This window comes from Miniopterus natalensis, chromosome X (assembly GCF_054644295.1).
Source record: "Miniopterus natalensis isolate mMinNat1 chromosome X, mMinNat1.hap1, whole genome shotgun sequence".
In the NCBI taxonomy this organism is placed as follows: Eukaryota; Metazoa; Chordata; class Mammalia; order Chiroptera; family Miniopteridae; genus Miniopterus; species Miniopterus natalensis.
This window is the reverse complement of record NC_142103.1, coordinates 14,606,281-14,633,640: the sequence shown is the minus strand read 5'-3', so window position 1 is coordinate 14,633,640 and position 27,360 is coordinate 14,606,281. Positions and strand designations below refer to the sequence as shown.

Below are 27,360 nucleotides of genomic sequence, written 5' to 3'. Positions count from 1 at the left end.
AAGAATAGAGGAGGAAGACATAGGTAGAAAAAAGTTATCAGTAATAATGTTATAGTTCTTGGGTTGCTTGAACTATATATGAGTGTTTGTTGTATTTTAAAAATAGATAAATAAATGTAATAAATAATAAATGAAAGGTTCATATGTGAGCTAGTAATGATTAATTAATTCCATACCCTTGAGGTTCAAAAACAATGATTATAAGGGCAATACAAGAATTTTTTATTAACCAGTATCTTACCACCATAACATCCTTACTTTTTTTTTTCTTCCAATGCATCAAGAGCTTTTTGAAATTCTAAGTGGATCATAGCTATAGGTTTTCCTCTCTCCAACTTTATTTCCCTCTCAATTATTGTTCATAATTTAGTCAGGTTAGAGTTCTCCATGTTGAATATATGTTGCACTTCCCCATGAGGCTATTTTTTATGGGGATCATGAGTCTTCATCTTTCTCTTGGACCCTGCTGGCTAGTAGGTATGAGTCTAAGAACTACTAGTTGCTTCCTGAATCATTTGGGGTGAAGGGTCATGATTGTTCCAGTCTTCCAGTCCCATGACCAGTAATAAGGATAGGTTCTTTCTGGGGTTGCCAGATATAGTTCAGGATCCTCAGTTAAATTTGAATTTTAAATGAACAAATAAATTTTTAGTATATGTATGATTTGAGGTTTACTTATACTAAAAATAATTTATGTATCTGAAAATCAAATTTAATTGGACATTTTGTATTTTTATTTGCTAAACATGAAAACCTTATCTCATTTGGGCCAATAATTACTCTTTAATGTAATTCATTGTTGGTTTTGGGACCCAGGAAGTGTGAGTTTAGTTGGGCAGACTCATGTTCAAATCCTGGACTCCACACAAGAGATAGAACATTTTTGTCTCAGAATTCTTATCTGTCAAATAGAAATAATAGCAATACCTCATGAGGTTGTTGGGAATATCAAATGAGATATTTGTATAATACTTAGCACAGTATCTGGTTCCTTCTAAGCACTCATAGCTGTTTTAATTGTCAATTTTATACAGAACATTATGTGCTCTTGTCAAGATTTGACCCAGCACTGCAAAACTCTCCATTTATAGGATTAATTTGGGAATGGGACTTTCCTTAGTGTCTCTTTTGGTGATGATCAAGGCAAAGTGGCATCTACCCACTTTCTTTTTGGTTTTGAATACTACCTTTAGCCCCTTATCTTGAGGGGCCCCAGATTCATTTTCCAGTTGGATTTCTCCTTTTAATATAACGATTTTTTGTGCATATGTTTGAGGGGTCACCTAGAATTCCTCAAGTTAGAGATTATTATCTTTCCTGAAGGAGATACTTCAGTTACTGATCATCACATTTGAAATGCTACCCTCAAGCCAATGGCTAATGAGTTTGGTTGATAAAAGAGAGCATTCCTAATCAATATAGGTTTAAGTGGAATGCATGGAAAGCAATATACCACAGATACTGAGAACTCTCTGATTTTCACAAGCAGTCAAGAAATGAATTAAATTGGTTTTCCATTTGCTTTTGTCCTACTTTCAATGCCTTCCTTATTTTGGTGCCCAGTGGCTTCGCTATTTTGCCTCTCAGGGAGGACTTCAGACCCTTCATATTCTCTTCTCTGACTCACCCATCCCCTCAAAATTTACTTATCTCTTTACCACTCATCCTAGCATCTAATCAGACATTATTTCATCTTAACATGCTAATGGCTAAAAAAGATTATACTTAATCCCCCTCACAAGCCACAGACTTTTTCAACACCTAAACGTGAAGAAGTAAGCTTTGCAGTGGCTTCTTAGCTGATAAGAGAGACCATGCAGAACCCCTTAAATCACACCACATTATCAGCTGCCTGTCCTGTCTGCTTCGCATGAATGGAAGGAAGCAGTAGTGCAGATAATCTAAAGATCATTTCCACTTGGTTTGGGAATGCACCACACGGTGTTGTTGTAGTTGATTTGATTTGCTAATTATGTTCTACTTAGGCTAATATTGAAATTGGTTCACATTTTTTAAGCTCACCTGGGCCAGAAAAGGGAAAAGATGGTGGTGTTACACACTTTGAAATGAAGTAAAGCTGACCACAATTATGAAGAAAACATGAAAGTTCTATCTTTGGGTTAATAGATCTAGAAGATAAATGCAAAAGAATCAAGATAGCACTTTGCCAATTACACATGGGCAGAATAGGCCCTCCTACCTAATGTGACTAACTGGACACTGGAAGGTCAATCTTCCCAATGACCTGCTCGGAATCTGAAATCCTCTTTATTAGTAGCCTACATTAAGGGTATTAGTCATAAAATAACTATGATTAAATCATTATGTGACTGAAGAGGATCAAGCCATTTCATAGCAGACACGTTAGCAGTTGGTTTGACTAAATCATCAGTCATTATTGTTGCGTAGTAGAAAATGCAACAAAGGGGTAAGACACAAGACAGTTGTACCTTAATGGGGTGTGGGTACACTATGAGGTCCCTAGGCAGCTATGGTGGAAGTATGAGAGCACCAAGTTTCTTGGAGGTTAGCTGGGAGGGTTGCTGAAAGAGGGTAAAACAAACTTCACCTCTTTCCTCCCCACATTTTCTTAGTTTCCTGTTCATGGTAGATATAAAGAATATGCAACTATGCCCTGGCCGGGTGGCTCAGCTGGCTGGAGTGTCCCGTGCACCAAAGGGTTGTGGGTTCAATTCCCAGTCAGGGCACATACCTAGGTACAGTTTTGATCCTTGGTCAGGGCATGTAAGGGAGACAACTGATCGATGTTTCTTTCTCTCTCTTTCTCTCAAACAAAAACAAGAGAAAGAATATGCAACTGTATCAAATAAATTCTTCCCTTCCTTACTCTTCTTTTGCTGTGCAACTGGGCTTTTAAGGGCTTATAGAGATTTCAGAGGTCTTGGTTTTCTTTTGAGGCATGTCATTTAGAGCCAAAGCCTAACTGCACATTGTATTTCCAACCCTATAAGTTATATCAAGGGACCATGGTGCTATTGAAATTTCTCTTTTTCTCATTGCAGTCTGCTCCCAGTTCTCAAGAGGGGTGTATGCCATCTTTGGATTCTATGACCAGATGTCAATGAACACTCTGACCTCCTTCTGTGGGGCCCTGCACACATCTTTTGTCACACCCAGCTTCCCCACTGATGCAGATGTGCAGTTTGTCATCCAGATGCGCCCAGCCTTGAAGGGTGCTATTTTGAGCCTTCTGGGTCACTACAAGTGGGAGAAGTTTGTGTATCTCTATGACACAGAAAGAGGTAAGAAGAGGCATCTGCTCTCCTCTTTGAATATTCATATTGTTAATATTCATATTAACAGTGATGTTTAACCTTCCTCAACTCATGTTTGTTCCCTTCTTTTACAACAAATAAAATATAATACTCTTTTAAAATTGTATTTAATATTCAAAATGAATTGAACACACACAAAAAAAATGAAGCAATGGTAACTTTAGAATCTAATTTTCAAACTATATATGTCCTCCTACCCTTAACTCTGAAAAAGGGTTTGGGATACCCTCCTGGTTGAATCACTATTGTTGAAAAGGAGCCCCTGCCCCACCAAAAAAATTATCTGAGTCTAAAATATACAAAGTAAAAGCAGCTTAGTCTAAAATGGAGAGAAGCCTGAGCTGGAAAGTTTTGGAGAATTAACCCTGTCAGAGTCTATGATTAACCCCATTTCATAGATGAGAAAACTAAAGTCCAAAAGGAAAAGTGTTTTTTCACACAACAGCTTAACCACAGAGCTAGGACTGGTGTCAATATCTCCTACATCCAGGCCTGTTCCATCAGATCACATTATATCTTCAGATTATAGAGCCTCAACAATGATCTGATGGAAATAATGAGTGGAGATTGGTTAATCTGGGCTTTGGGGATGGGTGTTTTTTTTTAATAGTGAGATAATATATTGGGGACACATTATATTGAAACAGTCTCGGAAATTAAGGGTCTGATCTTAAATAGTATACACTTAGGTGTATATATAATTCAGCTAAACAGATTCCTCTAAAACTCAGTTCTCTTTGAGGTGTTCTTCAGTAAAACCAGGGGATCCTATCACCATGAGATTCTAAAAAAACAATGAGCCTGTAACCCTGATTATAGCTTGGAATGGTTCTCTCTGACTCAGGGTTTTCTGACTCAGAGAAGGAAGGAGCAAATGAAAAGTCTGCCTGCCTTAAGGGGTCCCTGGAAAAGATATCCTTCTAGATAACTTAACTTGAAGGGACATTTTGTTTTGGGTAACCCAGATCACTTTTCACTTCACTCTCAGTTTGATGTGCCATCAAACCCTGTCAGGAAATACTAAGACCTTTATTTGCCTTTGATACTTCCCTCCATAATTATCAAATTTCATGAACCTGAAGCAGAGACGAGAGTTACAATCCAAGCTCTGCCACTAACTAGCTCTCATATGGTGACCAACTTATTAAAGATCGCTTGGCCTTGGTCTCCTCACCAATGCTGTATCCCTTCTTAATGTAATATTCTATGTCTTTTTTGAGATAGTATATCAGACACAGGACACTTTATGTCTTGCTTCTAATCCTCTTATAACTTATCTGTTAGTCAACCAATTCTACAAGCTGTTATCAGCCCCCAATGGTGTATTCAATCTTGTGGTAGATGCTTACATAATACAGTTCCAATGGGCACACACAGAAAGGAACATTCATGAGACAATTCATTAACAACACAGAACAGTATCAAATTGAGTGCTATACTACAGACTCTGATTTCTGTAAGAATTGTGAAAAGGAAGCACTCCAGGAAAGTAGAATTTTCAGAGAATGATGGTTAGAGGAGCTTGAAGGATATGTAATCTGTGGATTGCAAGAGAAAAGAGGAAGAGGTTTTGAGAAGGCGAAAAGAGCATGAACAAAGGGTAGAATCAGGAAAGAGTATTGTATGTTCCTGCAGAGCCTTGCCTGACTAGGGTACCAAAAGAGTTTGAACATTCTAATTCATAATTTGCTAAATTGTAATTCATTTCATTTCTTTCAACCCCTAAGGATGAATTCGCCTATTTCCATGTACTGTATGCAGTGTAATCTAGCCATAACAATCTAATTTTTCAGAACTAAAGTTTGTAAATCTGACAGCTTCTCTCCTGAAACTTTTTTGAAAGTAAATATCAGTTCTACTAATACTATAACCTCCTATTTATTCAAAAGCAAGAAATAAATTTCGTGTATTTTCTCCTCATCTCCTATTACCCTTCTTGGTTCATTAGCTCTCTATTAGAAAAAAGGAAGCAAAAGTTTATCTATGTATATTTCTTATCTCTGCATCTTTTTTCAAATCATCTCAGTAAATACTTTAGACAATTCTAGGGTCTTGGAGCCAAAAGAAACCTTTCTGACTCGTGTGTGTTAATATTTTTTCTTCTATAGCCATTTAACCAGTGGGGCAAATCTGTTCTGCTTAAGAAATACTTTTCATAAACTTTTATACTAATTTCCCCGTTGGAAAGCCTTCTTAAAACACTGCACCATGACCCTGTTCCAAAATTTTCAATGGCTTCTATTGCCCACATTGAAAGAAAAAAAGTAATTTATTCTTTAAGATTCAACATAATTATGTCTCAACCAACTAAATCCATTGCTCCTATGTTACCTAATGAGAACCTTCTACTGCAAGCAGCTTCCATTTTTAACTGTTGCCCAAATGTGCCAGAAACATGTTTGTCTCAGCAACTTCACTTCTACTACCCTGAATTCTTTCCTTCACCCTGATTATAAAAATTCTGCATATCTTTCCATTTTTCAAAATCCACTTCAAACTCTTTCTCCCCAAGCTGGCCTTTTCAGCTTAGTGACTCATTCATTCATTCATTCATTCATTCATTCAATAGGTGCAAAAGTTACAATGATGAACAAGATAAACATGGTTCCTGGTATTATGAAGTTTACATTCTAATGAGGGAGATAGAAAAAACAGCAACCAAGTAAGCCAACAGATAAAATAATCACACATTTAGATAAGGTGCTATGAAGGAAACAAAGAAACAGATACTAATAGATAGGACCTAGTTAGAAAAAGGATTCTCAGTGGTGGTTTCATTGAGAAGGAATAATTAAACTGATAACTAAAGATTAGAAAAAGATGGCCATGGGAGGAATGTAGGGAAAGAGATTCAAGCAGCAAAAATAGCAAGTGCAAAGGACCTGTATCTGGAAAAAGCTTGGTACACATGAGGGAGTGAAACAAGACAGGTGAGGCTAAAGTGTAGTAATGAGGCTGAGAGTGGCCTGAGATGAGACTGTAGAGGGAGACAGCAGCCAGATTATAGCCATGGAGTATGGACGGGAGCCATGGTAAGCAGTGTGGATTTTATTCTAATTGCAATGAGAAGTCATTGGAGGATTCTAAGCAGAGGAGTCATATGATCTCATTTAAGTTTTTGTAGAGTGGAGTGTGGTGTAAGGGTGAAGGAAGAAAAACCAATTAAAAGGCCATTGTGGTCATCTAGGTGAAAAATTATGGCAGCTTAGACTAGGCTAGAGATGGAGAAAAGTGAATGGAACTGAAATAAATTTTGAACCCAGAATCGGCAGAACTTAGGGGCAGACTGACTGTGGGATGTGAGGGAGAGGAAGGATTAGTGGATGACTATTAAGCTTTGGCTTGAGAGGCTGGGTAAGATGGTGATGCTATTTACTGAGGTGACTAGGCAGGAGGAGAACCAGTTTTGAGGAGCAGAGATCTTGCCTACTTCTGAACACCCACAGAACCCTTTTGTCCATGTCATTCACTTGGCACTTAATGTAACTGCTTTCCATTATTATTTTATTGGATCTGCTATTTTCCCAAGCCCTTCTCTCTGGTGTGATAATAAACAATTGATTGACCCCTAAATTTATACTTTGTGCCCACCCTGCTGCATAGCACAGATGTGGATACATACTTAGTGTTTTCCTAATTCCATTATTGATTCATCAAGAATAAGTCATGTGGTTTTTTTCAATGTTGGGCTGAAAGTAAGAGAAAGAAAAACAGGGAAGGGAAGGGAAGGGAAGGGAAGGGAAGGGAAGGGAAGGGAAGGGAAGGGAAGGGAAGGGAAGGGAAGGGAAGGGAAGGGAAGGGAAGGGAAGGGAAGGGAAGGGAAGGGAAGGGAAGGGAAGGGAAGGGAAGGGAAGGGAAGGGAAGGGAAGGGAAGAAGGAAAAGAAGAAAGAAAGAAGTCAGTTTATAAATCAAATCGTGTAATACAGTTCTTTAAAATATTCAATAAAGTATATATTCTGTATCTTCTGGTTTTCTACAATGATTGTCTATTGCTTTAGTAATAAAAATTATGGGGAGAAATTACAACTGAAAAGTGTAATTTTAGAATATTTTAAATTACCTAAGAGAGAAATGGAAGACAGAGATAGACAGAAGGGAGCACCTATAATTACCTTCAAATAAGCTAAATATACAAATGATGTAACTCCACTATATAAGGGCAGAGATGAGTGAGGAGCTGAGAAATGGGTTAAACATAAACATAAACATTTGAGGTCATTTAAAAGATTTGTAGCAGAATCAAGGTAATATAACCTCTGAAATTATAAAACTGAGTGGACTTCAAGGCTTTGTTGGCTATGTTTTGATTTTTTGTATGCAGAGAAAGGTCTGATTTGTATTTGCAGATCATCACTTTGCTTAGTTACTTAAGTTACCACCTTGGTTCATTAATACAAAGTTCAAAATTATGCTCTTTGTGCTATTACATAAAAAGACAGTTCTTGGAAAAATTATGAGGTTGACTAAGTGTGATCTCTGCCCTCTCTGCACCCTCTCTTCTTTATTGACATCTTTTTTTAAAAAAAACATATCTTTATTGATTTCAGAGAGAGGAAAGGAGAGGGAGAGGGAGAGGGAGAGGGAGAGGGAGAGGGAGAGAGAGAGAGAGAGAGAGAGACATCAATGATGAGAGAGTCATTGATCGAGCCCGCAACCCAGGCATGTGCCTGACTGGGAATCGAACCCTGATCACCTGGATCTTAGGTCGATGCTCAACCTCTGAGCCATGCCCGGCCAGGCGACATCCTTTTGTTATTGGCACTTGTTGACACCTGCCCTGCCTGGCAGGAGCAAAGACTCAACATCTCTGACTCAACTGGCCTTCACACCTCTAAAAAAACTTTCCTGTCCTACATTTTAATTCAACTGATTAATGATCTTTCTTTGCTAGTGACAACAGTTCAGCTGAACAAATTCATGCTAATTTCTTTATGGCTATTAGTAACTTGATGTGCTAGTGCATCCAGGGAAGAAATTTCAATTCAGGTAAAGGCCTTCTATGAAATAAAACCCTAATCCAATGTATGGCCTTCTAATTCTAGGATCCCAGGTACCATGAGTCCAGTTTAGAGGTCCCTTGACCACATACCTTCCTATATAGAAAGTCCTAAAGCCATCTCAGGTAGCCACCTCTTCCAGTTTTGTAATAGACCTATATTTTGGGTGCAAGTGACCTAGTTCTCTATGGTGCTAACATTTCCCCTGGAACAGCAACATACTTGAGAACTGCAGCCAGACTCTCTCGTGAGCCTGACAACTCTCTTTGGCTTCAATGGGCACAGCCCACAGAGATGAAAGAATCTGGCCCAGGCTGTGGCTCTCAGATTAGATAATGAGATAATAGCTCTAAGTGCCCTTTGAGGCAACTACTCCCCACCTTCTTGCCAGTGTTCAATAAACTCCTGCTGTTTCCCATTCTCAACCTGAAACTCCTTACTTAGTTCCCAAGTAACTCTCTGGAAGTCAACAGCGTTCTAACAGACCTTTCTATTTGCTCTAGAAGGCTGTGGCAGAAAAATGGGCAGTGGCAACAAGTAGTCTGTCAGTCAACAAGCAATTATTGGGCATCTCTTAGTGCTATCTTGTGCTAGGTCACTGGCAGTGTTTCAGAGAAACAGAATTACGTCCTGCCTTTGAGGAGTTAACAGTCCTAATGCTGGAACAGTAATTTATCTCAGAGACATGGAAAAAATTAAACTTTAACTCAACTGTTCCCTCTGTCCATCAATGACATTTTCATTCATTGAAGTAGGCACCCCATGAAAAGGTTAAGGTGTTGCCAGATAGCTAGGAAGGTAGAAAAATGTTGGAAGCACCCAAAGAAAATGGGGCCTTTCCTCAAGACTGTTAATGTTTTTAGATTGCTGGACGTTAACTCTACTGAGAGACAAGCAGAGTTTCAATTCCTCACACCTTCCTACATGTTGCCATTTACTGCCTGTGTACATACCTAGCTTTGTCCCTTCCATCCAGTTCTGCTTTCCAAAATAAAACACAGAATCTCTCTCTGTGTCTTGTTCTCTCTTTCTCTCGCCCTCCCTCACCTCCCCTTCCTTCCCTCTCTCTCTCTCTCTCTCTCTACACACACACACACACACACACACACACATCTCAATACCAATCAGTGCCACAAATCAACAAAACCCTATTATTTTCATCATTTTATCAACTTAGTTGAATAAGAGCAGCTGCCACTTTTTAAGCACTTATTACACACTAGCCCCTGAGTTTATGGGTTATCACATTTAAACCTCATGACATCCCTGCATCTTTACAACTGAGAAAACCAAAGCATAAAAAGGTTAAATGATGGCTCCTTGGGTCACACAGCTTAGTGTGCCAAAGTAATGAAACCAGAATTTCAACCCAGGTCTGCCACATTTCACAGTCTATGCATGCTGTTCACTGGGCTGGCATGCTGCCTCCCACACTTTTAACATTTGAAAACTGCCATTACTTCTTCCCTTAGTTTTTCCTTTAGCCATTCTTCAAAGGACCTAGTACCTGGACCCTTGTTATCCTAGTTGTCCTCCTGTGGAAGCGCTGCAATTGTCAATGTACTTTTTAAAGCCTGATGTCCACCAGTGAACACAAGAGCTTGTGGTACCACAGCCTTAGGGATCCAGATAGGCAGCAGGTCAAAACTCCAGGTCAAGGGGAAGATGAGCAACAAAAGTAGTAAATGCAACCAGACAGGTGGGTTTGCCCATGGTGCATGCTCATGGAGTGCTGTGGTGGGGACCCAACTCTGAGGTAAAGGGAACTCATAGATTCCTCTCTGGAGCAGAGACAGTTTCCAGAGCATAGAAAGATGTGAACCTTCAGGTCCTCATCACTAAGTGGCTATTTTGGTTGGAGAAGTAGAAAGCAAGGAGAGACCGGTGATAGGCTCCGCCATGGTTGCATGGCAGGAACTTTAAAAGAAAGTAGCAGGTACCTTGATGTTAAAAACAAAAAACAAAAAACAGACTATCAATGGATTTTTTGTTATTGTTCACTTTAAGAACTGGTTAGAGAATGGGTGAAGGTAACAGATGGCTCTGATTCTAGTCATGTCCATTTGCCTTCTGGGAAAAGTGAAGCTAAGAGTTCTTGTTGAAATTCAAGCTACTTTTTACATCTGAATAAATTAGGAAGGCCCAGAGAGTACATTATCCTGTGAGAGACAGATACTAAATTCCCCTGTTTGAGCAGCAATAATCAGGGTTGACAGTACCTGAGACATTTGGTCATTTCTGCAGCCTGCCTAATCTATTGTGATGAGTGTTCAACTGTGAGAGCATCTTGAGAGCCTACACAATAATAATAGTGAATGACTATTTGGACTGGACTGTGAATAAAAGACTGTACATATGTCTGTAATGAGAATTTCATTGAAAATGAAAATACTAAAGCTGTCATATTTTTTAATACTTCGATTTGCACATCCTTGACTGCTTTGAGGCATAAAGAGAGTGCTGAGCAATTTGTTGTCAGCTCTTGAAATAAATTATCATTTAAACACTTCCTCTCCACAAAGGTTATTAGCTTTGTAGCTTGTTCCTGGGGTTGGATCATCAGTAGGGGAAAAAATTGCAAGACATTAAACTACCCTTTCAAAAGCTGAATATTAGTTACTGTGGAAATTGTTCTCTCAGTAGCCTAACATATTTTGCTCTAGCTCTCCAATGCTGCAGATTAGACTGCAGTGACTATTAATAAATACTGTCATATTTTACAGCTGTCATGCAAAGCTGAAAAAGGCTTCGCTGTGATTAGATTCTGTTTACTGTAATATTTCCAGCTCAGACTCAGAAAGGCAGTTTTCCCATAAAGGTGTTTTCTATAAGTAGAATATTTCTTCATCAAATGACATGACTAATTTTAATGTATTGTTAACTCCTTGGTGGCAGTGAATTTGAGGTTGAACTGACTTCACAGCCAGAGACATACATTCCTCTCCAGAGAAACAGTAAGCTAAAATGTCAAATTTTCTTTCTTGGGTTGTCCTTCATATTCAGAGGTGGTGTCAGCAGCAGGAGATGTGCTTTGAGTAGTCACCCTCCCCCACAGAAGGACAAATTTGCATTGGTATATGCATCTTTTTTTGCCCGGTCCCTCTTGTTGTTTGCAAGACAGCTGGTCTGAATGCAAGGTAGGAATGACACTTCAGTGGGCTTGCTAGAAATTCTGCTTCCTGAGCTAAAATTCCATCAAATGAGCAAAAGAAATAGATCTCTACCCCACCCCCTACTATGTATTAGCTGTTTGGAATGGTATTCACATCTCTGAAAAAAGAAGGTGACAGCTGGCAGGGTTGTTTTTGCTCTAACCTTTCATTGCTTTAATCAGAGCTCCTTGAGGAATTAACCCTCACTAAGCTGAATATCTAGTTTTCAATGAATAAGTGGTCCTTGCACCATTAAAGTTTAGCTGTTGTATTCTATAAATTCAGGGTTGAGGCTGAGAAGTCCTTGAGAAGGCTCTCCTAATGTTCCTTAGAAAAGAGATATATTGTAATGTGGACCTACAACTATGACTTTGAGAGTTGCCCCCTGGAGCCCCTTTACATAATTATTAAAGCGAGGGCAGCATTGCTGTGGAAGTGAGACAAAAGAACGTATATAATGTCTTTAGCACCAGCTGAACAAAGTAAAATGCTCAATAATTTTATCTCACTATTTTATTATCATTATAAAACAGTGGTTCTTAATGGGGAGGGGAGGTGATTTTGCCCCCTGCAGGGGACATTTGGCTGTGTCTGGAGATGTTTTAATAGTATATAGAAGCCAGGAATGCTGCAAAACATCCTATAGTGCACAGAACAGTACCCCTCTCCTATCAAACAATCATCTGGGCCAAAATAACAATAGTGCCAAGGTGGTGGCAGAGTCAAAGGACAAATGGTTGCAGAAACTCCTCAAGGGATTGTCAATGAACCAATCTAGCTTTTATTGAGTGTCTCTTACTGTGCCTAGATTGTTGTTAAGAGCTATGTTCAATAAGAGGTAGACTGGTTTATAAAAATTACATTATGCTCAGTGAGAGAATACAATTAATGCACACAAAGAAAAAATAAGTACAAAAAAGGCATAAGACAAAAGCTAGATTGTGCAGTACAGATTTGAGGTACCACGAGACTTCAAATAATAGACAGTTCACAATAGGCATGCTGGAATTATCAGGGAAGGCTCCATGGAAGACTTTGCACATTTTTCTGAGCCTACCACCGAACTGCCTTCCCTGGTAATGATCTTGCCTTGATTGCTAAGGCCAAGTTGGTATCTAAAACCAAAACAACATGGCATTCCCATCAACGAACGTCAGAGCTCAAGGCAAGAAACACAATTAAAAGAAAAACCAAAAAGAGGAACAATGTTCCTTTTACTAAATGGAAAGCAATTACAGAGCTGTTGAAAATAGGCAGCAAACAAAGGGAGGGAGGGAAATACTGGCAAAATTCCATTTTCCCAACTAATCCTGTAGCAAAAGTGCAATTTGCAACAAAATCAACAGTGCTCTCTCCTTTTCTCTTGCAGTCAAACACATTGTTTGGCACCAGCATGGCTACACATGATGCCTTAGCAGAAAAGTATATTGACCAGAATGAAGAGAGAATATGACTGGGGGGAGGCAGAGGTTAAGGTGGAACACAGTTCACTCAACCCCCCCTTCCCCCTCCCACTACAGTCTCTGTAGAGCATCTTCATTCAGGTGAAAAGAAGGGCCACAAATATAGACTACATCACTCCCGGTCTTCCTGGATCCTTTCCAATCAATAAGTTGCCAGTGTCGGCTGCTGTCCTGCTTTGTCGACTCCACAAACGATCTGATTAATTCTCTGGTGTTAACTGCCTCAGCGGGCTTTCTCGGCAGTAGAACAGAGGCTAATTAAGATCATGTCAGGCGAGGAGGCTGACAGGTTATGTTCCCTGGGCCACACTGAACTTTTAGAGGGTGCTTTAACTGCACCACAGGCAGGCAGTGCATGGCCAGGCACTGAATCTACAGCAGGCCTCTTATATATTTCCACCGACTCCTGTGTCACCAGCCTCTGTTTTTCAAAGATTTACATCCTTCTCCTTGGGATAATTAGCTGCCACTATGTTCATTTTCAATTGCATTACTTCAGCTTCCTTTTATTTGAATTTTTAATATGCTTGTAAACAAAGATAACAATTAATAGTGGGGTCATTTTCCCCCCTAAGTTAAAATGTATGTGTATGCGAGTGTGTGTTTGCTACTAGCATATAGCCCATAGAGGTGAGTTTAGGACAAATAAAGGAAGCCCTACTTCTCACAGCAGGTACAAAATGAAGAAAACATATGGAACTCATTACACCAAGTGGTGGATTAGACTGAAAATATAAATAGCTTCTCCCTCCTCCAAAATAAAGACTTAGATGAATTCATAGATGACAGACCCATAGTGAGTTATTAAGGGAAGGAGATGTTTGGAGATTTCTCTAAACAGATTAACACAAATTTCACAATAGACTTAAGGGGCCATATTAGTCTTCTCATGGGCAAATAGCCACACAGAGTACTAGTGTTCCTTGCTCCAAGTTTTTAAAGATAATCTCAGGAGTCCACTATGCACCCAGGAGCTGAGAAATAGAAGAAAATTCTCCAGGAACATTCTGCACCTTTAACCACACACCAAGAACACCCTGTTGTGAGAGGTGATTGGCCCAGTTAAGGATGTTGAAGAAAAGCATCATGAAACCATAACCTCAGTTTCATGCCCAGCTCTGGCATTAAGTAGCTGTGTGATCCTGAACAAGTCACAAAGCCTTTCTGGTCCTCAGATTCCTCACATCTCATCACCAAGAACCCAATTCTACATTCATACCACTACTAACTCAAGTTCAGGCTACCATCATCTCCTGTACCATCCTTTTAACTAATCCGCCTGATCTTACTGCTTACCCCCTCCATTGTCACCAGGCAACAATCTCCCCATCACACCACTCACCTACCTAAAAGCTTTCAGTGGTGCCCCATTAATCCTAGGATCATGCCTTAGCTTCTTAGCATGGTACAGGACCTTCTATATAATCCAACTAAAGTCCCACCTGTTTTCCTAGCCTCGTCTCCTCCCATCCCTCACTCATAGTGCTCTTGCCATATGGAACTATGCAACTTTCAATATGCCCCTTGTAGTGAGTTTTATTTATTTATTGCCTCCATACCTTTGCGCATACTCTTCCAACTTTCTTACATTCAGGCCCCTCACTTCATTTCACACACGCCCCCCCATACACACACACTTTTCATCTGATAAATGATATATCCTTCAAAACTCTGCTCAAATATTCACTTCCCCCAGCTTAGGTGTCCACCACTGCCTGCACTGTGTTCTCATAGTACTTTGTATATGCCTCTAGCATAGAGCTGATCATACTATAGTATTATGGTTATCTAAGTGTTGAGTATAATACAAGTGCCTGGATTGTTATTATTTGTAAATTGAACAAAGAAATGAGTAAATGACAACTTTAACTAAAACAAAGTATAAAACTTCAAGGGCCTTGAGGTGCTGGTGAAGGAGATTGATTTGGATAGATTGTGTCCTCAGATCATACATTACATGCTTACCTACCTTCTATATAATGGGATAACCCTGATTTTTAGCCTTTCTGTGACCCAACCTCCTTACCAAAGATATCACTTTCTAGTCCAACCAACTTAGAAGGAAAACTAACATTTGAGGAATCTCAAAAGCTAGGATGTAGATACTGCACTATTTCATACCAACCAATGGCATTTAGAGATCTACATGAATTCTCTAAAGACAAGAGCAGCATGGTATTAATTTCCACAGCTTCCAGTGAAAAAGTAAATAATGTAAATTATTTCAAAATATCTGTGTAGGCAATGTGACAAGAATGAAAAGTGACATAAGAGCTGTTGCAGTCAGTTCTCAGTTATTCGTACCAGACAAAATGAGCTAAGCACAGATCATCCAAAGGGCATTTCTGTAGGCATGCAATGGTGACTTTTCATAACAAATTTTCCTTCTTGTTTCTATCCTACTTACGCTTGGATGAGAATAGGAATAAAGTGAGGTGCCCTGGGGAAAGGGATCTTTAAAGATGTCCCTTCAATTATAAATTCCCAAAGGACAGGGAGCATCCCTTTGAGGGACTTGCAGGAGTAGGATACAAAATAGTTGTATGAAGAAATAGAAATGAGTAAGGGGGGCACTGAAGAAAAAAGAGGGACCCTGAATCCAGGGAGAAAAGGGGTGATGTCAAGACCCCCAAAATAAACTTTGCTAATCTTACAATGGCCAGCCTTGTTTCTGAGACCATAATGACTGAGTGACACAAACCAGGAATGAAGATAATCAATAATAAACATCATATGCCTGGTAATTTTTGGTAAAGAGAATTGACATGAGGCTTTATATTGCTTGAGAAATTCAAAAGAATGGCAGAAACTCTAAAATTTCCAGGTTCTAACAATCAAACTACAGAATTATTAAACAGAAGCATTCAAGGCTTTCAAAAATTAGTCGGGTCTCTTTCTCTCCTGGGAAGCTCTTGGTGGAGATCTTGAAAATCCTGGAGGAAGAATAACTGTTTTTCATTTGTCACAGTATGGTAGGAAGCAGTACAATATTATGTACCAAATCTAACCATTTTCTTCTGTATTTTGACTCTTTGCAATAATGGTTCATCAATAAAGTGGTAACTTTCATGAGTAGGGACTAAGGCTTATCTAAATGATTGTTGTATCCTACCACTTTTACCCACCTAGCACAGTGCTAGAGAGTAACATTTTAAAAATCTCAGACATGTCAAGCTGGAAAGGTCTTTAAAGTTCTTAAGTCTGAAATTTCAGGTTTTGAAAAAATGGATTGGCCCTGTATTTTGTCAAGTTGGTGAGTCTCCTAATCTATAATTTTACTTAAAATGTGGGATTGCAAAAATTTAAAGGCTAGTGACAGATTTATCTTATTAAGCCTTTTCTACTGTTTCAATTCTTTTATCTGCATAATGACAGTAATATATTTTGCACCCTATCTCCCGAGAATAAAGAAGAATGACGTAATGACATCAGCTAAAATCAAATGCTGAGTATGACAGAGCAATTGCCTAAAGCTAAAAGAACTGCTCTGGAGATAAGTAGTTAAGATACAAGAAGACAGGCTCATCCCCTATGCCCACAGAGTCACAGTGCTTTCTTTAAGACTTTATCCAACAAAATTGAAAGGTTTTATGTACCTTTCTACATTCCTCATGTACTCACCTACCCAGAGGATCCAGCTAGTTCTATACATTCTTCACATCAATTAGCAAGTCAGCAAGTCACCCTGTTAAGTGAGAATATACCACAAATACTAATCAGACCAGTGGCTCCTATAATATACTCCCTGGGCCATACCATGACTAGCAAGGACAACCACAGGCACTAGGCTCTGGGTTGCATGTCTGTTTCCTCACCCTTAAAGTGAGATAATAATTGTACCTAATTCATAAGATTGTTGTGCAGATGTGAAAGGCACCCAGAACAGTTATTGGTACCTAGTTAGCATTCTATAAGTGTTAGCCATTATTATGCTCATACTAGGGTCACAGAAAAGGGGTGATGACCGAGATACAAAATGAAGATCTTTAGCTGCTTTATTTGGTCTCTTCTGTACCTTGGGGCCACCCTGCTCATCTCCTCAATGTGCTAATTTTGGTTCTCCTCTATCAGAATCAGAATCTGTTCCTGAGAAAGGAGCTGGGAAACATATACATTACGTGGAGATAGAAATGGCTGTTGATGCACAACCTCATTCAAACATTTCTGCATTTTAGGCAATTGCAGAAAGCCTCAGGCCAAAGGAAGGAAGCCCTTGCTCTGGAATGGCAATACTGGTGATGGAGGAGGGGGCTCATTTGCTTTACACTGTGCTAACTTCATAGCCAGCCTTCCGTCTATCCCATACACTGATAAAGCTAGACTCATTGCTGAAGGGAAGGAAGTAATTTGAAAATCTGAACCAATGCATTTTTGTGGTTTTACTGGGCACATGTTCTAGAAAAAAATAAAATAAAACAGAAAATGGCATTCTTTTCATTCACAAGCAAATAGAAATGCCTAAGGGCAACTTAAGCTGAACAGACCACCTCTTTGGAAAATCTTGAAGCCAGTATCTCCACCAAAAATATCTCTTTATTTTCATTTTTTAATAAGCTGACAGAAAGTGGAGCATATGTCTTCTATGACACATTTTAGGCTCTCTTAGATTTATAGTCTACATATTGAATCCTAGAATCATGAAGCAAAGCTCAGTTTATGGTTTTACATTTGTTTGGTTAATGTTGGCAAATACTGAGAAAGGGGAGGGAATGACCATGTCTCTAGCTGCAAATTCCCTTCCAGTCTCTCCTTTCACCCAAAGGCCCATTCCCTGCAGCCATTGCCATAGGACTTGATGGACTCAGTAATATGTGTGCCTCACCCACTAGAAGGGTTATGAAAAAAAAGCAAAGGACAGCAGTTGAAGAGCATGGGGGAATTTCTGGCCATTTTGTGAATTTGTGGGAAGGATTCTTTTTATGATAGGCCTTAAAATATGAACAGGTAAGATATGATTATTACTCTCACTGATGGTCTTCAAAAATCTAAAGTTAACATCCCCGAAACTCCAGCTCATCACTTTATCTTAGAGGATATCCTCACCAACCAACTCTTGAACAAAAGTCTATGATACAGTGTTCTTTTTTCTTTCTGGTTTTACTAAAGCAGGCCTGAGGATTTCAATGTCAGCTCTGACAACAATCAGTTGTGTGACCTTGGGCAAAAACCTCTCTGAGCATCTGTAAAATGGCAATGGTTAAAATATCTACCTAATTGGACTGTTACAAAAACTAACTGAGTTATGGTGAAAGTACTTAGCACAGTGCTTGATAAACAGAAATGTACCCAATAAATAGTAGCTATTATTGCTTACAGTAATGATTAAAATTTTACAGTCATCAACATAAAACTCTTTAGCTACTAACTTCACTAATCACCTTATCAGAAAAGAAGGAAGACACATGAAATTTGGACTGCCCCAGAAAATCCTGGATGTCTTATCACTGTATCTATAAGTACTGCTTCTTCCTTCAGTTTAATAAGGCATCTTAGAAGAAGAGATAGAAAGACAAAAATAGGAGGCAAAGGCAACCTTCTCACTGACCCCGTAATTCCTTACAGCTGCTGATAAGCTATTTAGAGATCTGTATATCTGATCCCTGTGCTTAGCCCCCATCCCTTTTGCTCTCTGAATGTTTCAACTGGAAATTAGAGAAATATTTCCATAAACTATTTGCTTTCATGATCTCACTTCAAATGTCAGAAAGCTCAAAACTGTTGCTTAACTGTTGCTTAACTGGAACCCACTGAAATGGTAAGTTTTCCTTTGAACAAATTATAATTAAAATGACATTATAACAATATTAAATTAGTATTGTTCAAATGAAAACCTACCATTGTATACTTCCAAGCACTTTCACCATGTCTTTTATCATCATTCACACCCAATGAGAATGGTTGTGCAAGTGTATCGTTGCTGGTTTACAGATAAAAAAATCTATATTCCCAGAAAGGGGGAATGACTTGTCCAGGGTAACATAGCTAATACCTATTAAAAGCAGGATTAAAATCCAAGTTTCCTCACACTCAGTTCAAAAATCTTCCCATTCCACCAGACTGCTGCATGATTTTACCTCAAGAGATAATTTCTTACTGACAATGAAAGACTTCAGCTTTTGGGGGAAGTCTGGGGGCTAATGGGGCTAATGGGTAATCAGTTTGTCAGACTAATATCCTCCCTTGACTGAGCACTCACTAAGTACCACGCTCTGCACTAAACCTTTTAAATGCATCATCTCCTTTAATCTTCACAACAATTTTACAAGGGAGGTACTGTCATGAGCTTCATTTTACAGATAAGGAAATAGAGGCATGGAAAAGTTAAATGATTTGCTCAATGTCACATTCCTAGTAAGTGATGGAGCCAGTAGTAGATGACCTGTTTGCTAACTCCCAGTAAAGTGTTCTTTCTACTACTCCACAGACAGTAACTTTCAACACTCTTATGAACAAGGAAAGGATGTTATTTTTAAAGATGCTTTAGGGCAAAAAGATAAGTTAGTCCTCTATCAATTCTTCATACTGATAGAGAAGTATAGAAAGCAGGCAATGCATGTCTAATACCAAAGCTATGACTGTGCAGCTGTGGAAGGACAGTTAGGAACATAGAATACAGAAAAGAAAACTGAGAGGTAGGGGAATATCTTCTCTCACATGCTCACACACTGGTCTTTAGTCACAACATGTTATCAGCCAAATAGAAGGTTGAAATAGGCATAGTCAGTCTGTACTCCCTTTCCTGCTCATGTTCTAACCTCCCTTTATCAAAATCTTCCAGTTCCTTTTTCCCTAGAATTCTGCTGGATGCCTAGAGCCAAGTCCAAGTTCTCATGGCTGGGGAGGACAGTGGTTACACACCTCAGTGACCTTGCTTTTTAAAGAAATGCCTTCTAGGCCTTCACCTTTTAGCATCTGAATTGGGGGATGCTCTGCTCCCTGCCCCCTCCTGTCTCAGTCTGATCTGGGGATAGCCAGTTAACAAGAGGATAACATGTGGGTTTCTATGACTAACTAACTCACTAATAATTGAAACTACCATCTTCATTTTCTTGCTTTCAGAACTCCTTCTGTGAGGATACAAATGAGTGCAAATCACCCTAAAAACAGGAAAGGTGAAACTCCATGTGCACACTGAGACTGGGAAAGGGAAAAATCAGTTCATTATTTCAAGACCTCTTGAGATGCTGTAAATACACAGTCAACACAGAACAAAGATCCCTTTTCTCCCCCTTACATTATTTATGTGCCATCTAAAAATTACATGCCTGTTCTCTTTCCAGCACTGAGAGAGAAACATGCATATTCATGATCTGATAAATATTTAAGTGGGATTTATTTAAATGAGAGAGCCCATTTACAAACATTCCCTGGCTCCGAGATCTTGTCCTGGGCACACAGAAGGAGGATAATTTCCTCTGGTGGATTCAAAACCTCCGCTGGCCACCTGCCCCCCTAAACTTGGACCTCTTCCTTGAGAGCTTGTGAATGCCACCCGCAGTATTTCAAGGGAGTCTTCCGTACCTCCTCCCTCCAGTCTTGCCTTCCTGCTCTGATCTCATGCCATAGGGTCAGTCGCTGGCAAAATGCTAGATCTGGCAATTTATTTGGGGGCAGGAGAAAAAGTCACAGCTTGCTTTGCCTAGGTCCTTCCTCTTCACTGCACTATCCCCAAAGCAGCTACCATCATTGATATCCTTAGCCTTCCTCTGGATCCATCTCTTCCCTTCAGGAAGGATAGTTATGTGATACACCATGTAATCAGTACTCTGCTACTCCTCCCAAGAGGACATGCATTTTAATATTGCTAAAGAATTTTGCCAGTACTTCTTTTCAAAGCACTTATACATATAGTGTTTCATTCATTCCTCACCATCTTACAAGACTTCCAAGGCAAGAATCATTCTTACAGTCCTAGAGGTAAAAACATAAAAGAGAGGACACATTTTGCTTTTCCAACCTAAGTCACACTGCTAGTGAGTTGCAATTAGAACTTGAACTCAACTCTGACTCTTAGATCTGGGATCTTTTTATCATATAAGACTGCCTCTCTTCTGGTAGGATGCCTGGAGAGAAAGCAATGGTAACTCAAAGGGAAAACTAGTGGTAACCTATCAAGCATTGCAGCTGTAGGTGGGGGAAGTAGTTTGGGATGCCCATGACTGTACCCAACATCTATTCAATCTTATCATATAGGTAACTTTTTGTGTATGATGTTACTCTAGATTCTCCATTCTGGTGTCCATTCATGGGTACCACCCTGGTTCTTGTTCTTTCCCATGAGATGACCAGTGAATTCACCCATAGACTTAACCTGTGATAGGGAATTAATACTGGTTAATGGCTCAATACAACTTTTCCTGGGTCATACACATGTTTTGACAGAAGCTTTTAATGCCTTAACTCAAGTACACTGTGTACAGGCATACCTCAGAGACATTGTGGGTTCACTTCTAGACCATGGCAATAAAGCAAGTTGTAATCTTTTTGCTGGTGGAGGGTCTTGCCTTCTATTTGCAAAAGACACAACATTTGTGAAGTACAATAAAGTGCAGTGCAATAAAACAAGGTATGCCTGCCTGGCAAGGATTTCAAGCAAGGAGCCAGGCCACTGAGGGCAATATCACTGGGTAAATAAATTTCTCAGGTCTCTAACTTATGCTATCTAAGTGACCATCTATTCTGCCTAATTTAGAGTTGTCAGGTAAAACACAGAATGTCCAGTTAACTATGATTTCCAGATTTTTTTTAGTATAAGTATGTAGCAAATATTGCATTGGATATACTAACAGTAACAATTATTCATTATTTATTTGAAATTCAAATTTACTGGGCTTCCTGATTTTTTATTTGCTAAATCTGGCAACCCTACTATAATTGTAAGATCTGGCCCACTGAGAATTACCATTAAAAAGTCCCTATTGGGCATCTGCTTCCTTGTAACACTGTGCTGGAGAGGCAGGAGGTGGTGAGGTAGAGAGAAGGCAGCTGTGGGGAAGAGAAATGTATACCATCCAACCCATCATGAGACTGGTCTTAGTCATTTGTACCTGATAAAAAAGTAATGTCACTAGGCCTTTTTAGAAAATATAGCTAGTCCTGTTTGCTTCTCATTATCAACTCCCCCACCCCCACCTCCACACACACCCATCTGCTGTGCTATTCTGCTCTACTCTATTCTGCTCTTTGATAAATGAGAAAAGAACAAGTTTTGGCAAATGCCAAACCTCGTGTTCTTTGAGACTGATCAGGGCCTCAGGAGGCATATTGCAAGCAAACAGTAAGGCAGGCTGAAGGGGCGTGGCCAGGCTGATGCACAGACAGCAGGGCTGCCCAAATGTAATTAAGCACCAGGCACAGACCTCAGAAGTAACAATGGGAAGAGTTCCATGACCAAAAAATATTAGGGAAGTGAAGTGGAAAATGTTTACAAGCCTAATTAACAATTTTCACAACTCCAGAATTTAAAATTTTGCTAGTGTCAGGCAACTTTGTGGACTGACACTACGGAAGCTGAAATGAACCCAAGGGAGGGGATAGCACTCGGCTCCTGCTAGTTGGCCAAGACCAGAGGCTAAGGCAGGTACTAAGATGTTCAAATTCAGAAAATGACCAAATTAGAGCAGGAACAGTGGGTTGACTCATTTTGAAGATAATAATAAAAGCTAAGGAATGCAAACTCCAGAAATATAGCATTTAAGTAGTAATAATAATAATAATAATGATAATGACAGCAATAGCAAATCTTTAAAGAATAAATTCCCCAAAACACACACATTGAGAGTGTTAAACAAAGAAAGCTAGTCTAAATCATCATTTTACAGATGAGAAGACAACGGCCCAGAAAAGGGAAGTGTTTTGGAGTCCAGAAGGAGGCAGCAGAGAGAATTGTCTCTCCCCCCACAAGCAGTGCTTCTCAAAGTCTGATCCCCAAATAAACAGAGGCAGAATCACTTGGAGTATTTTTTAAGAATGGAAATCACAGGACCAACTTCAGACCTAGTAAATCAGGATTTCCAGAAGTAAGACCTGGGAATATGTGCCCCAAGTTATTGTTGTTTCTGATGCACACTAAATTTGGAAAACCGCTAGAAAAAGGGTATAATCAATGTTAGGTTTGTACAAGGACCTTAAGGAAAGTTTCATTTCTCTTAACTGACTACCACTCCCTCTTTCTTGGGTCTACACGTCCCATAAGAAATTTTGTGAGATTAAGAGACACCAGATTTCCCCCTCCTTCATCTTTCCACAGGACCACCCCTCCAATCCACATGAATCCATTTGCCTGGGATATATCTCAGGTTACTAAAGCACATGTACCTAAATCCTTGACAAATTCCACCCACTGAGAAAAGAAATTTTTATTTTTTCAAGATGCTTTTATTTTACATTTATACTTTCTCTCTCTTTAAATTTTAATATCTCCTGTTTCTTTATGACATATCCTGGAGATATTTCAAAGCCATTTACATTCCATATTGACTTTAGTCTTTTCAATGTTCTGAGAAATGTCATAGTTTATATTAAAATGGTATACTAAGATATGAGAGAGCAGGGAGGGGAGGGAGAGAGAGAGAGAGAGAGAGAGAGAGAGAGGGAGGGAGGGAGGGAGGGAGGGAGGGAGGGAGGGAGAGATGAGAAAAATTACTGAGAGCAACATTGATTAGAAACACAGTCAGACACAAAGGTTGGAACTCTCATTCTACATCACTGAAATACTGTCAGCTCATTACTTGGTATGCTCCTCTTCCTACCTTTCTAGAGTGGGGATGACTTTGGGAGTTTGAAGGTGAAATGCAATCCTTTCACTTGCATTGGCAGCTATATATCTGCCAGTGATTTTGCTTTTTGGTTCACTGTTGAGTTAAAGCAAATATATACTTTGTGTCTCCTTAGCTGGTCACTGTATAACTTGTGTTGTTTTCATTATGCCCTTCTCAATACAGTTCCACACACAATAGAGTAACTAATGAAGGTCACAAAACACCATGGGGGCATAGGTTGCTAGGACACAGAGACATACAGACAAACAAGTGAGTCCTCTATATAGGAGGGGGCACCCACCACATGCCATTCATCAATGCTCAGCTTTAATGAACTTGTACATTCTGTTTCTCTTGCTCTCTCTGCTCAAGCAGTGTGTGTGTGTATGTTTAGGAGAATGTATATCTTATAAAAATGTATTTGAATTAGACATCATAATCATGTTCTCAATTTATATAGCACAGTAACTTTTACAATTCTGCAGAGCAACATATCCACTGTTCTTTTTTGCATTACTTTTCAGAATCATGCAAATGTTACTGACAACTAAATAAAATCTGTGAAAGGAATAAAAAGTCATCCCCACAATAGCTCTAAATGGAACCAGACCTTTTGAAGGTGATCACTTCCAAGTTGGGGTTAATGGACACCCAAAATCTTCCCCTGGCCCCAAATGTATCCTTTAATGTCCCTGCCACAGCTACCAGAACCCAATTGTTGGAATGGAAGGAGCTACCCTTTGATGCTAACACATTGGAGAACTCTGTTATAATTTAAAGTTTTAACACATTGGCATCTATTCATTTAGCCTCTATCACTTCGCAAAGCCCTGAGGAAATAAGACAAAGAATAGGTTAAGCTTTGGTTTTATTGGTTGTAGTGGATGGTGGTCAGAAAAAGACCTGAAGCTAGCCACACTGGTGTAATAGGTTGACTTGGGCTAAGAGCCCTAGTGAAGCACACTGAATAGCCAGGAACTAGCTTTAACCTCCTGGAAGCGTGGTGGTAGAAAGGCATGTATCTATTAGGATGACATTAAAGTGCAAGGAACAAAATCCTATCAGTGGTTTAAACAAAAAGGATTTTTTAAAATGTATAAACAGAAGACTCCAAGTAGGAGTTTGCAGGCATTGGTTCAGCTGTTCAAGAATGCCATTGAAAACCTAAGCTCTTCATTTCTGCTTTACCATCCTTAGCATGTTGACTTTTACCTTCACGGTTCTTGCCTCATAGCCACAAGATGACTGTGACATCAGCGTTTCTAAGAAGCAGGAAGATGAGGAAAGTACAGTACCAACCATATCTATCACCTTTTATCATAAAAACAAAATCTTTGCCAGAAACCCCCAAAAGACTTTCATTTAAATCTCCTTGGCTAGAACTATATTACATGCCCCCCCACTACTCAATATCAGTTGCAAGGAAGACTGGGAAAGGGAATATTTAGCTGGGCACATTGCCACCTTAAACAAAACCAGGATTATGCTAGAAAAGAAGAGGAAATTCATCTTGGGTAGACAACAAGCAGTGCCAGCCAAAAACCAAAGGAAAGCTTTGGCCACTCTCCTTCAGTTCAACCAATACACACTGGGCACCTACTAGGTGCCAAACACTGTGCGATGTGGTTTGACATCTGACTCTTGCCTCAGGCTATCCAGAATTCAAAGAACGAAGCTTCTTCACAGGGGTAAATTACCAAAACTAACGTCTAGACTTTGAGAATGTAATTTCATCTGATCTTTGAGATATATACTTTGAGGGCAGAGTCTCAAACATCAGCTAACCCTCTCCAGATATGGACTTTCACAAAGAAAGCCCTTTGAATTTTAGCTATAAGGGTCATTTTTTTAAAACCATGCATCAGAGTTATTTTATGCATGCAAATCTCTTCCTGCTTTTAAGTTGGATTTGTGCCTGGAAGTACTGCAAATTGTTTTTGAAGATGGACTGCAGAATAGATTCCAGCTATGGACAGCAGTACAATGGTACAGGCACCTTAGGTGCCAGCTAACCTACCCACACAGTTTCCAATCTCATCCTACTTGCTGACTGGTCAGTACAAAGGACTTCTTATGACCTGAAAAAAAGCTTTGAAGACTTCTGCCCCTCAAAAAAGCAAAGGCAAAATGATTAAGAGCTCTAGAATGATTTCTATTAAGGATTTGTTCCTGATGATTCTCTCTCCAAGAAAAGATGAATAAATGGCTCTCAGGAAAGAAAGGATGCAGATGGTACCAATCAGATAATTCCTGCAGTATGCAAGCCAAGCTCAGTAACAATTTGCTTTTAGTAAAGGCAGAATAGAAAGGAATTTGGGGAAGTGTGGTAGTGGCCAGTAGGATCACATTGCATAGACTCTTCAAAATCGACCTACTTGCAGGCTGGCAAAACTACTTATGGGATGTGATTTGAGAAGAAACTTCTTGCTTTCAGATTTTGTTTTCCTTGGCCTATCAGGGTGAAAGTTCCATTAATGTTGTTTCATAAGGGCCTTCTGGTGGCAGGTGCATTCCCAGGGAAGATAACATGTTATCTGAGATTAGTTTATCTGTTTGGCCCATTGTTATCTGATGAGATCAGGGCCCCAAAGGTATGATACATATAACAGGTGCTTTATTTGAGAGATAGGAAAGGGGTGGTTTATTGTTTAGGGCCCAGGCAGAACTCAGTGAGGTGTCCCAAAAGGAAGATCAGGATAGGTAAGTAAGAGCAGGTGGCCACTGGACTCCTGGGGACAGAAAGTGTTGAGAGAGAAGCAGGAGAGTGGCAGAGTCCTGGAATGTGTCAGATGTCAGACAATCATGACACGTGTTCTTGAAAAGCTTCTGTTTGAATCAAGAGGTATATCTGGACTGGGGTATTTAGACCATTTCTTAAGTGAAGTAGAGTGTAGTAAAGTGGCCAGTGCAGTGTCTTATAGACAATTACAGAAGGTATCTAATAAATCCTTACTCTGAAAGACTATATGAAGAAGTTTGAGGGGGATAATATGGCTGATGAAAGGGCAGAACTTCAGTGGAATAAATGAAAGCATTTGTTTCTACTCTACCATCCAGTGCATTCCTGTGTTTTTGCTTGCCAATACCTGATATGAAATCCACCCAACATAACATTTCTATGGATAAGAGACATTGGAACTGGTGGATGGGGAGACTAATAATAACTTGTGGACTAGGATAAATAGAATAGGTAGGGAAAGGACATAGGAAGGAGAATAAAAGAAGCTACTGGGGGTAGAAGCAAGAGGGAGAAGGGATGTTAATACATAAAGGAAAAATACAGAAAGAAGAGACATTGCATATTAAAATAATAACAATAAAAATAGACTGCACTTATATAAGGCTCAATATGTGACAAGCACTGTTGGAAGCACTTCACATGCATTAACTCACTTAATTTTCACAATAATTCTATGAAGTAGATTTATTATTATTATACCATTTTTCAGACTAAAAAATGGAGGCATAGATAATTTAAGTCAAAACTTGATATTTACAAAGCAGAAACAAGTGATATCATTTGATCTCTACACTTTTCAGTTACATAAGCCAATAATAATGTGTGTTTTTAAGTTAGTTTAAGTCAGGTTTGCAACCTGACTTAAGAACTCCTGCAACCAAAGACTCCTTACTAATTTAAAAAAAAAAAAAAAATCTATTGGCGCCCTAGTGGGTGTGGCTCAGTTGATTG

General features: G+C 39.3%; 1 protein-coding gene across 1 annotated transcript in view; it reads left to right on the top strand.

Moving 5' to 3' along the window:
* Positions 1-27,360, top strand: part of GRIA3 (glutamate ionotropic receptor AMPA type subunit 3) — a 252,568-nt gene that overhangs the window by 74,101 nt on the left and 151,107 nt on the right. The window contains exon 3 of the mRNA XM_087813532.1: positions 3,024-3,263. Coding sequence (XP_087669658.1) covers positions 3,024-3,263 — 240 coding nt within the window. The remainder of the gene's footprint in view (positions 1-3,023; positions 3,264-27,360) is intronic.